At 35.8% G+C, this 12572-nt stretch overlaps 1 protein-coding gene across 10 annotated transcripts in view; it reads right to left on the bottom strand.

Annotated features, from left to right (window-relative positions):
* Positions 1-12572, bottom strand: part of RPS6KC1 (ribosomal protein S6 kinase C1) — a 178310-nt gene that overhangs the window by 81523 nt on the left and 84215 nt on the right. For all 10 annotated transcript variants that reach the window (XR_003209527.2, XM_025877632.2, XM_073900192.1 and 7 more), the window contains one exon: positions 7541-7656. Coding sequence is in view for 9 of the 10 variants with exons in the window: in XM_025877632.2 (XP_025733417.1) it covers positions 7541-7656 (116 nt within the window). In the remaining variant the exon portion in view is untranslated. The remainder of the gene's footprint in view (positions 1-7540; positions 7657-12572) is intronic.

Here is a 12572-nt window from a genome sequence, read left to right on the forward strand (position 1 = left end):
TAAACTTGGGGAAAGCGGCAACACAAGTCATTCTCTCTCATCGTGAAACTATAGTCCTTTAATGTTACTTTATAAATATATACTACGTATTTTAAGAGGACTAGCAGATCCAAGGTTAACCAGAAGAACTGTCAATAACGGTGAGAAATTAAGAAACTCCATCATATAACCAATAATTGTTAACAACCAAGGTTGTTTAAGCCTAGAAAAGAGATGATTTACAGGAGAAAACAATTTTTTTTTTAATATTTGAACATGCGTTATGTGGAAAAACTAGGTCTGTTGGCTACAAAAAAGATCAATGAAAACAGGAAAGGATATTTCAGGACCAGACACAATAAAAGAATAATCCTAACTCCCCAGCCCTTGGTCTTAGTTTTTCCCTATCAGTAAAGTATGACTTTAGTCGAAATAAACTCCAAAGACATCTCCATTTGGCATTTACAACCAGAAGGCAATGTTATATTAATCTGTATAGTAAAATGGTAATGCTGCAAAGGATGACAGGAGACACAAAGCCTTTAATGTAGCCTCAAAGCAGACTTGTTTGTTGTCAGAAGTCTATCAGAATATACAGGAAACACTGTTCTCCCCCTGAATGGAAGATAAATATCCTGGTTAATGAAATGTCATGATTAACAGTTACTGAGATACCACTTTTGATACTTCAAGTCCTTGTGCAGGCCAGTATCACTAGACACGGAGCTCCCTGAGAACAGGAAATACACCTTAGTCATCTTCACACGGCTCCTAGCACATCAGTTGGAAGGAGAAAAGAAAAGAGAGGAAGGAGGAAGAGAGGAGGGAAGCAAGAGAAAGAAGTAACATCCATAAATCAGGTGTCATTTACAGCTGGGAAATCTACCATTTGTGAAATTTTCTAACAGCAACAATTCTAATTGCTTTCAAATTTCTGTTTGTTTTTAGGTTTAGCAAGCAAGGACTAACTTCGGTGTGCCCCAACTTCTTCCTGTATTGTTTGCAGTCATTCTACTCCACAACACATTCTGATCATTAAAAATTCATCTTCCCCTATTCTATTATCAAGGAAGAGTAAGAGCTGATTGTGATTTTTGGTAAAGTTATAGGGGAAAAGAGTACCTAAATAAACAAGTTTATCGATTATTACATTGTTTTTTAGTACTCCCCCTCTAAGTTACTCTTGAGCCATCTGGGGTAAATATAAGGCTGTGATTCATGGTTGGCTCAGTTTTCCATTTGTTACAAAGTTTCATTATAGCTGTACAGTTTTGAATTGAATTATTGCTCTAGAATAATTTATCCATTACATTTATCTTTAAAAATATGGCCAAATGAGTCTAACTTCCCTATCTCCTATTTATTTATTCATTCATTCATTCATTCATTTATTTATTTATTTAAATTTTTTTAAGTAGGCCCCAACCCAGCACGGAGTCCAACGCAGGGCTTGAACCCATGACCCTGAAATCATGACCTGAGCTGAGATCAATCAAGAGTTGGACACTTAACTGACTGAGCCACCTGGCGTGGAGCCTAATGCAGGGCTTGAATTCACGACCCTGGGATCAAGACCAGAGCTGAGATCAAAAGTTGGATGCTTAACTGACTGAGCCACCCAGGTGCCCCCTATCTCCCATTTCTACCTTATACCTTCTTACTCACTGATGTTATTGGATCTTTCAGTTTCCAAAGCAGGGTTTTGGTTCACTGTAGCAATCTCAACAACAAAGATAGCAAACCGTAAAATCGCTCCTGCACCTTTCAGTGAATAACGATTGCGTGCCCACTATGTGCATTATAACTGAAAAGAACAGAAACCATCAAAAGGCACGATCCCCTAGCTTCAAGAAGTTTATAATTTATTTGAGGAGATAAGCCAAAAACATGAAAAGTTAAATAACAACAAAACAGTTTTTAAAAATACAAGACAATAGAGATAAGTCACTGGTTCGTATATGATAAACTGTAGCCTCAGAAACAAGTGGAACTAAAGAGGATTTTAAATGCTATGTTGAAATTAGGTTAGGAAAAGGATATATAGGATTGGAAGGAAACTGGTCTGGTGGGGAAAAAATGTTCACATTGTAGAACAAAGGAAAATAATATTATGCACTTAGGATCAGTCAGTTTTCACAGGCCTTGAATGCCAGGTCTGGACCATATTCTCCAGAGTTTAGAAAACAAGTTTTTGTATGACAAACAACCCAAAGAAAACAGTGATTTAGTAAGGTTACTTCTGCAAAGATGGGAATGGTGAAATTCTAATAGGGAAAGACCAAAGGCAAAGTGATCATTAAAGTTCTCTTTCCACTTTAACCATCTATAAAAGTTTAAGATCAGAGAAATGAACAAAGAAAGATCATGAAATAAAATCATCAATAAAAAATCCTGTATTCCTTATACGCAGCGTTTAAATTGGGTAGAATCCCTATAGATCTATTCCTTTTTTCCGATGGCAAAAGGAAACATAAATCCACAGAATTCTAAGAACAGAAAGAGATAGAGATCAAGTCCAACATTCTCTCTTTTTTTTTTTTTTTTCAGATGAGAAAACTGAGAAGCGGTAAGGTTAAGCAATCTAAGATGACAAAACCAGATAACAGATAAGAGGGGATTAAATCTTACTTACAAAATAATATAACACTGTTTGGGGAAAATCCAGCCAATGCTAAGGGAATGGAGGGGGTGGAATACAGTGTATTTCTAGGAAACATAGCTGATTTCCTTAATGAAAAAAGTAAAATTTTCACCTATATATATTAACTACTGTAACAGAAGATGCCTAGAGAAGCAAGAACAGTTGTATTCATCTATACCAAAATAAAACACAGGAGGAGGTGGGGGGGGGGGAAATACATGATGGGTCTTATAAGAATGTATAATGATCCAATAATCTTCAAAACCAAAAATGGCAAATATATATCACTCCACTGCTCAAGCCCTTGGCAGGTATCTCTGTTAATCTCACACTCTTTCTCATAATACAGTGTTCTTGGCAGTCATTACCAGAGGATTAAACACACCAATAAAATCTGTTTACTATTTCTGTTCTACATTCTCTAAATGGCTGAGTGACGCTTACCTTTGTTTTTGTTGATTTCTTTAAAGTTGCTGTTTATCCTGCCCATAGTCTTCTTCACTTGATAATAATCCCTGTTCTCACTGAGATCTACCTCCATTCTTACCAATCTGTGAGTGCGGTACTTGTCAAACTTTAACGTGTTTGCACATTATCAGAGGACCTTGTTAAAACGGAGATTCTGATTTGGTCAGTCTGAGAGAGGCTAAGATTCTGCATTTCCAACAAACTAACGGTGATGCTGATGCTGCTGGTCCACCAAGCACATCTGGAATAGGGTTAGCTATCCGTAACCTAAGAGTAAGTTTGGGGGGATGGTGGGGAGATAAGGGTAAAAGGAAAGCACGAAAAAACATATCAAGAACCCACACTCTGAAACCTGACGGTTAACTATACTTTAGTTTCCGAATTTGGCTTCATCTGTAAATTTTTGGCTTTGCCAAGACTTTAACTGGCACCTTATTAACCCTCCAACCTGGTTTCCTAAGCCTCTCTTAGATCACATTTCAAGGATGTCATATTACTGAGATAGACTGCCACTGACTGCATTGCTGCTTGGGCCATTTCTCACTAAGGGTGACACAATACTCATTTTAAAATATTTCCTAGTGCGCCTGGGTGGCTCAGTTGGTTAAGCGACTGCCTTCAGCTTGGGTCATGATCCCAGGGTCCCGGGATCGAGTCCCACATCAGGCTCCCTGCTCAGCAGGGAGTTTGCTTCTTCCTCTGACCCTCCCCATTCTCGTGCTCTCTCTCTCTCTCTCTCAAATAAATAAATAAAATCTTAAAAAAATAAAATAAATTTTAAAAATATTTTCTAAAGGAAAATTGAGAAATATCAATAATACAAGTCAACAAAATGCACAACAGAAAAATATTTTCAATATTATAGCAATTATACCCAAAATCTATAAATATTCAGGAAAGGCATGCATTCTACACATTAATTTTCATTCACACCTTGTTTAACTGCATGACAAAAAATGTATTCACACTTTAGAAACTACACAATCTTTTATGTCCTAAATATAGACCATTTATTGTCTTTTTCTAAATTTCAATGATCTTGGTTTAAAATTCCTAGAGCCAAAAAGAGCAAAAAAGCTACTCCAAGTCTTTTCCAGGAAAATCCTCTTTTAATATTAATTCTTAAATCATTCAAAGTCATCTCCAATTAAAAAAAAAAAAAGGAAGAGAAAAAGAACTCTATCTCCATCAGTTAAGACTTCACCTTTACTTCAAAGTTCACTTCCTTTTTTTCTGAAAACTGCCCCTTTTCTTAGAGCCTATTAAAATTGAAGTAATGAAGAAAACAAAGAGTGCTTTTGCTCCTTTCTGTCCTTTTTTAAAAAGGATATTACCATCAATGACTGGGAAGTTCAGAACTTTTATATTTACCACAGAAGAGTCTCATAAATAAATTCAATAAAGCAAAAGCTTAAATCATCACAGAAAACTCGGGTGGAACGAGTCATGACCTGGACTGCACCAATGGGGAAAACAACAATCAACACAAAATTTTGAAACCAGAAGGTATTCCTTTATTTTCCTAATCAACCAGTCTAGAAAGAAATACTTGCACATGGATTCTAGAGAGAAATAATATCTGCTTTGCACAGAATTTAAGAGCTAAAAGGGCCTTAGAAATCATTTATACCAATCCTCTCATTGTGTTGGTTGAAACTGAGGCCCAAAGAGGGCTAAAGAAGGAAACAGTGAATTCACCAAGCTCATCATGAACCTCAAGAAGTCATTTAAGTTAAATAATAGATAAGAAAATAAGCATGCCTCTGACCTAAGGGCCAGGTTCAACAGCATAAAATACATTAGTGAAATAAAAAGCAAATACTAACCAAAGAGAAACATCTTGTTCTAGCAAGAAAAACTGTCCTCTAGCTTCCTTGCCTAAGAGTTGAAAAAAATCCTAGCACATCAAATCTGATTCACTAGGTAGTTTTTTTTACCCTTTTTTGATACAAGTTCCCACTATTCTACATGACTCTGACCATTCTTTCATTTCTTCAATGAGATGCATATTTTGGGCTTCAATTACACTATATAGGGTTTGCAAAAGCAGAGACTGTGTCATTATCTTTTGTATAACTCCAAAGTATATCTAGTTTGATAATATATTCATAGAGCGTCTTAACCAATGCTTAGTGAATTAATATATAATCTAATACAACCAGTTCTCCTGTATTAGATCTCCTTTGTTTAATTTTCATTAGAAGTTGTGCTCGAAGGGAATTTCTGACTGATATATTTTATGGTTCCCTTCTCCAAGTCAAAAGCTATACAGCAGGCTTTATATATTTATTTGCTTAATAAACTATTGTTCACAGAAGTGATTATGGGAAACTATAACGGGGCTGCGTAAGTCGGGAGTTTGAGGAGTAAGAATAGGTAGAACATTCAAAGTTAACATTAATGGAAAGAATAAAATACTAGTAATTTTCTAAAACTGTTAGAATATTTACATACAAGATGAATTAGTAAAATAAGTAAGTTCATAGAGGCCCATCCTATTTAATACTTTTATAATTGTCCCCCAAAATGGAATTGAGGAAGTACACATCAGGATTGGACACAGGGAAGGCTGTCAACCCCACAGAAAATAAGACTTGAGTTCAAAGTAATCTTTAGATAAATATTCCATTTAAAAAGGATAAAATAGTAAGGAGTTTAAAAATAAACTTAATAATACAATCAAACCAACAATGATAGAAAATAGGAAAAGATTAGCAAATAGAACACAGAATAATAATCTGAAAATGAAACAGCAGATACTTATTTAAATCATATTCATTATATAAGAACAAGTAACAAAAGTATATTACTTCCAAATAGGAATATAATTTTTTTATTCTAAAAGTAATGGTCAGGGGCACCTGGATGGCTCAGTCGGTTAAGTGCCCGACTCTTGATTGCAGCTCAGGTCATGATCTCAGGGTCATGAAATGAAGCCCCACATTGGGCTCCGCACTGGGCGTGGAGCCTGCTTAAGATTCTCTCTCTTTCCCTCTGCCTCTCCCCCCCACCACACACGCATTCTTGCTCTCTCTAAAACAAAAAAAAGGAACGGTCAAACACTTAACACTGAAAATTCTCACTAATAAGTATCTGTTTGATAATTGCATATTTTAAAAGACTCAGAAAATCGGCAACAAAAAGTCTAATGGTCCAATGAAACAAGATTAAGTATTGAGCTATTTTTAAAACTAGAAAACTGAGACATGTTATAGTTGTCAAAAAGTATATTAGCATTAAAAAAATATGGAAAAAATTATACAAAGCAATATGTGTAGGGAGATGAAAAATAGGGCTAAAACTTATTAAGCTACTCTTATAAGCTTAGCCTATAGGCTGGTCTTTTTATGAGGTAGGCACTTGATTTGCAGTATTTGTGTGGGTGTGTGAGTGCACACGTGCACACACATATATATACACACACACACTCATATGTATATATATGAGTGGTTTTTTTAAACTCATTTAATCCTTAACAATAACCCAGAAAGGAATTAATATTATCATTATTCAGATGTAGAAACTGAAGCTAAGATTGTCCAGTCTTCCATGGCTTCAAATGACACAGCTGGGATACGAACAAGCTCACCTGAATCTTAGATCAATTAAGAAAATAAGCACTTTCTCCCGTCTCTAGAAGATATAATTCTTAAATTATATCAGAAAAAACTTAGTTTATATAAAGAAGAAACTTTTTTTTTTTTTTAGATTTTATTTATTTATTTGACAGAGAGAGAGACAGCGAGAGAGGGAACATAAGCAGGGGGAGTGATAGAGGGAGAAGCACGCTTCCTGCTGAGCAAGAAGCCCGATATGGGGCTCAATCCCAAGACCCTGGGATCATGACCCGAGCTGAAGGCAGACGCTTAACAACTGAGCCACTCAGGCGCCCCCAGAAAAGTTACTTCTTGATATGTGCCAAATCCAGATAGATATGACATTAAAATAATAAATAAATAATAATGTTTCCAATGTTTTAAGCATTCACCTGCTTTCTAGACCAGACTAAGTAAAGACAGCCCTAACCTAAATGACCTAAATAACCCTGTTAGAATTATGCCTTTATAATTCCAGGTGATCTATAGCAGCTGTAGGACTTATGCTTAAGTAGTTTTAGCATGAATCAATAAAACTGTACAGGAATTGTACAAAAACCATTAATTAACCTTAAAAATTTTTCAAATAAAATTCAGCACAAATTACCATCATTTTAACACATGAAGTTTTAAGGGTACAGTAAGGGACAAAGGGCTGAGAAAGAGGAGAAAGCAAGTCCCGTTTTCTGCCACATTTGGTGGCGTGCTTTAATGCTCTTCCCACCAATAACTTGTTATAAAATTACTGATAAAATTCCAAAGACCAATATTCTCAAACATTCTAATTATAAATAAAGCCGACAGACAACACAGCAAAAATGGCTAAAGAAAATACAAAATGAAATGTAAGACACACCTGAGATACATCCTCAAGTTGAGGTTTTCCATAAAGGCTAGAAAGACTCTCTGCTCGCATGAGATACTCTGCTGTTCTTCTCTTCACAGCTTCTCGACGGGTCGGGCTTGACTCTCCTAAAAGGAGAAAACAAAGCCAGGACATGTGAAAAATAAATAAATTTTCTTTTATCCAATCTGAGGATTTTTTTTTACCCAGTTCATCACTTGTTCACATTTCTAACTAAAAAGAAGAGAGATTCAAAACTGGAACAGACATCAAAGTTATTAGTATTAGCAAGGTGTAAATATTACCACCATAAATTTGATTTATCCAAATTCGGAAATTTTCCTATTTAAATATATAGAGAGAACTTGATATCTTTTATAGGAGATATTGATATAAAAGAAATGTAGTATAAAAAAGCTCTGCAAACAGAAAACTAGCCTAGTCCAGGGAGTATACAATTCCAATTCAACAAATTGGGACTAAATGCAGTAGATGTGTAGTAAGAGCCATGACATGGATTTGATATGCTCTAAAAGTACCAACAAACTGGAGAATAAAATTACTTAGGGTAACTCTGAAGTCACTCTGATTTTTGTAAGCTTCATGGTTTTTTCATTAACAACAAATTGTCATCCACCTTACAACTGAAAATAAGAATGTAACTGAAATGTATGTTAACCAACTGGAATTAAAATAAGAACTTAAAAAAGAGGAAAAAAATGTAATTGAAACCCCTGTAATATATAATTATAGGAAAATGGACAAGTCATTGACCCTGGCTGGTTCTGTTTCTCTAAACAAAGGGTATCCAAAGAACTCAAGACCTCGAAAAAGAGGTGGTCTAGCCCATTAAGCAAGTACTGGGCTCTCTCCTCTCTAGACTGGAATGATCCTAAGCTTTTATCCATTTTATATACCTGACTGTGATACAACATTTCGTTTGAAGAAAGGATTCCATGACTGAAAGTTTGAAAACCACTGTACTATATGATCTCTAAGGCTCCTTTCATAAATAATATTCTATACATTCACGACTCATTTTTATCAAAGCACTTCATACACAGTACTTTCCTGCATTTTCTGAATGAAGTTAACCAAAAAGCAAGTATCATACAGTGGAAAGTGCCCTTGATTACATTCTGGAAACCATGGTTATCTAAATTCTGGCTCTGCCTCTCACTAGTCATGTGACCTATGATAAATCATCTCAATTCTCTGACCCACCTCCTCATTCTCTAAATATATACTTCAAATGACTGCAGAGATTAAAGGAGACTATACATAAAAGACACCACAACAAAGATGGCTGTATACAGGAAGCACTAAACTGTAAAGGTTTTCAATCTTGGCTTCTCTCTAAACCAAATCCTACAAAATAACGTTCCTGTGTTGCTGAAGTGAACTGAACTGAATTATAGTAAAGCAGGCATTTTCCCCCCAAAGACTACTAGTAGAAAAACGTTATTTCTGCCTAGAATAGCATCTTCTATTTCTTCCGGGTCATGGCCCTTACTTCCCCCCTTTGTAACCCTCCACCTCTTCCCTCCCACTACCAGCCCTTAACAAGGTGGAGTGAAAGAAAACTGCACTCATGTTTCAGATCTCTGTCCCTCTGCCCCCTACTAGTCAGTCAAGGGTGAGTCCTCTGTCACAAGCTGGACCAATGACAGAACCCCACCCTCTTGGCCACAGTTGGAAAAGGGAGGAATTGGCCCAACACAAACTGGGCCAATCAGTCCCTCTCTGCTATTGACGCTGGAAATAAGAGGACTGGGAACTGCCAGCAGCCTTAGTTTCTGCCAATGCCCAAAGAACCAACCAGAAAGAGGGACTTTAACAGAGAAAAGCAGTTATGAGAGACAAAAAAAGGAATCCTGGTGTGACTGGGGTCCCAGATTTCAGCGGAAGCTACATTCCTGCCATTCTTTGCCTACTGTAGCTCAAATGTGGATTTTCTCGAAACATGCAAACCGAAGAATCCAGACTGAATAGAGCCCTCAAAGAAAAACAGCAAGCAAACTGGGATTGCAATTTTGCTAAAACAAAACAAAACAAAACAAAATCTTCCTTGCACAGTTCTTACATTACTATTCCATCTCTTCTCTCCTTTATGAGTAACTCAAAAATATAACTAGTCTTGCAGGCAAGAATCTCTATCACTTCTTAACCATGGAATAGTCTACATTTATTAACTCTCCAACTCCTCAAATTTCAATTAAAATTAAAATATCAATATGATTCCTGCCTCTGTCCTTAAAATTCACTGAGTTTCTAAACTTTTATTTTTATACAATGTATCTGTGAAAGTGACCTAAGTAATTGAAACATGTTGTGAAAGTAAAATGTGCCACATAAATAGGAAACATTCATTATTTCTACACATTACTCCTCCTTTAGTTTTGAGTTTACTGTTCATGGACTCTGCTACTTCCATTATCATGAGCACTTCTCATTGCAGGTTCTATCTTTCATGCCCTAATTTAAATCCCCCACTTAAAATTTCTGATTCAGCATAAGCTAAACTGTAACAGAAACTATGGCAATTTAGTTTTTTAATTCAGTGTGATTACAAGCTTTAACACAACTTCAAAATTTGCTTTATTCAAAAAAATTAATTTGTCTCCCAAAATAATATGAAATTCAAAACTGCCAGGACTATGGAGCACCTAATTCAAGCTAGAGTTAAAACCACAGTTTGTAATCAAATCATTGTTTTTTAAACTTTGGGTATCTCTGCTGCTTTCTAGGCAGTCTCCATAGTAACAGAAACAAGAACCGGAAGCCAGCAGTTGAAATGGACTCCTGCTGCTGACAGTGGTTCTGCTTCCATGGAAACAACAATGAAGTGATGGAATACTGGAAGGCTTTTTAAAAGTAACCTTAAATATACATACTATGACTCCTTCCCTACCAGCCCCTTAAAAGTAGGTCACAACCACTAATGATCAATAGTAGTGGCCAAAGATGAAAATCATCTCTTGCAGATTTCTACTGCTGGACACTTACTGAGGTTTTTGAAGTACTAGGAAGAAAAGATTAATCTATGGATTTCCAGAATAATTTTAACTGATCAAATTATTGATAAATATGACTTTAAACAGATATCAACTGATTAAAAATTTTCCAACTCTAACCTTAATTTCTTAATCTTCATGTTAAGACACACACACAGCCCATAATGAATATTTTTCAAGGAAAATTAGGTTATCTGGAATTCAACTTTTAATCCCATATTGGGTCATGTAGCCATTATTTCTTCAGTATTATATCCAGGTAGACACTCAATAAATGCTTTTAAAAATGGATACATATTTTACATTCCATTAAAGATAAACCAGTACCTTCATTAAGTTTCTCTACATTGCTGTTAATAATTTGGATACAGTAAGAATTTCCACCAGACTCTGGCATTCAAAAGAAAAAATTTACTCTCATTATTTACTAACCTTTATGTCAAAAAGTTCCACTGGACCAGAAAAAATGTCTTATGTATATTGTGTCAACTTTATCAATTTCTGATCAGGAGACAGGATGGATACAGGGTGATTATAGAGTATGATCTGTGAAAGAATAGGGTGTAGCTGAACAGAAATAAGAAAGTCCAAAGTTGTCCCTGAAATTTTTAGAAACACTGCACTGACTATCCTGTGTGTCTCTGAGCACCAACTCTGACTTAAGTTACTAACTTTTATATAAGGCACAGTCTATGGATAATGGAATCATGAAATTCTAATTTATTTAAAAAGCCATCACCACTTGGCACTCCTTCATAATATTAAATCCTGTTTGTAAGAGATATATTACCTTCCTTATTCAACTAAGGAACTTAAGGCTCAGGAATGTGCAATGGCTTTCTTAGAAAAGTTAATATGAGACTAAACTGAAACCTGGTCTTACGATACCATGCTTCAGATGACTGAATTTGAAGTGGATTGCGCTACTGTGACTGAGTAGAACAAGAAAAATACAAAGCATGGGATAAGTACGAGTGAGTATGGGAACAAAGATGAAGAGAAAATAAGCATAAGCATAAGAGTTGAGATGGGAGCCTATCAGACAAGATAGCAGAGTACAATTAGACAGAAAGAGACTGAGATGACAGACAAGGACACAGGAAAATTAGAGCTACAAAGGGGTATAAATTTCACACTGTGTGAAAGAGAATGGGCCTTTCTAAGAAAAAGTGGTCTCTCAAAACATCCTTGTTACCCAAGGATTTCTTTGGAAAACACAGGCCTTTTCTCATTCACCCATAAAAAAACCAAAAGGCATTTTTATTCACAGAACTAGTGAAAATCAGTTTCAGAAACTAGAATAAAAAGTAGTTCTTCCAATTCTGTTGTTCTACCCTTAGCCACCAAAAAGAATATCGCAAATGCCTCATCACTGGCTCAACAAAAGAAAAGCAATGCTGAAGGAAAAATTAACAATGTTAGACTACTTGAAAGTAAATACAGGGCGCCTGGGTGGCTCAGATGGTTGAGCGACTGCCTTCGGCTCAGGTCATGATCCTGGAGTCCCGGGATTGAGTCCCGCATCTTCTCCCTCTGACCCTCCCCCCTCTCGTGCTCTCTCTTTCTCATTCTCTCTCTCAAATAAATAAAATCTTTAAAAAAAAAAGAAAAATACGTATTTTATGGAAAATTTTAAGGGATTTTTCAGAGTATTTTGAATATACCCAATTGTTGCTACTCGCACAGAATTTAATAATCCCCACGTAAGACTCTACTTAGGCATACCTTATGTTCTTATCTCTATTTCTCTACTCCAACAAACACTCTCCAATAGCCCCTCTGCCACTGTATTCTTGGTCAAACATGCCAGGTTTTTAACTCAGATTTATCACATTAGAAAGAACATTCAAATCAATGTGGGTTTGAGGGAATGAGTTTTTGTTTATTGGTGCTTTTTTTAACAACTTTAGTAATGTAAAAAAATATGCCTATTTGAGATGGCCTTGGTGGTTATAGTTGCTTTTTTTTTTTAGTATTGATTTATTATAGTTAATGGGTTTTTTGTTCTTTTCAGGTATAGCCTACCATTT

Source organism: Callorhinus ursinus, unplaced genomic scaffold (assembly GCF_003265705.2).
Source record: "Callorhinus ursinus isolate GAN/ISIS: 27379988/994484 unplaced genomic scaffold, GSC_fseal_2.0 scaffold13, whole genome shotgun sequence".
Lineage (NCBI taxonomy): Eukaryota > Metazoa > Chordata > Mammalia > Carnivora > Otariidae > Callorhinus > Callorhinus ursinus.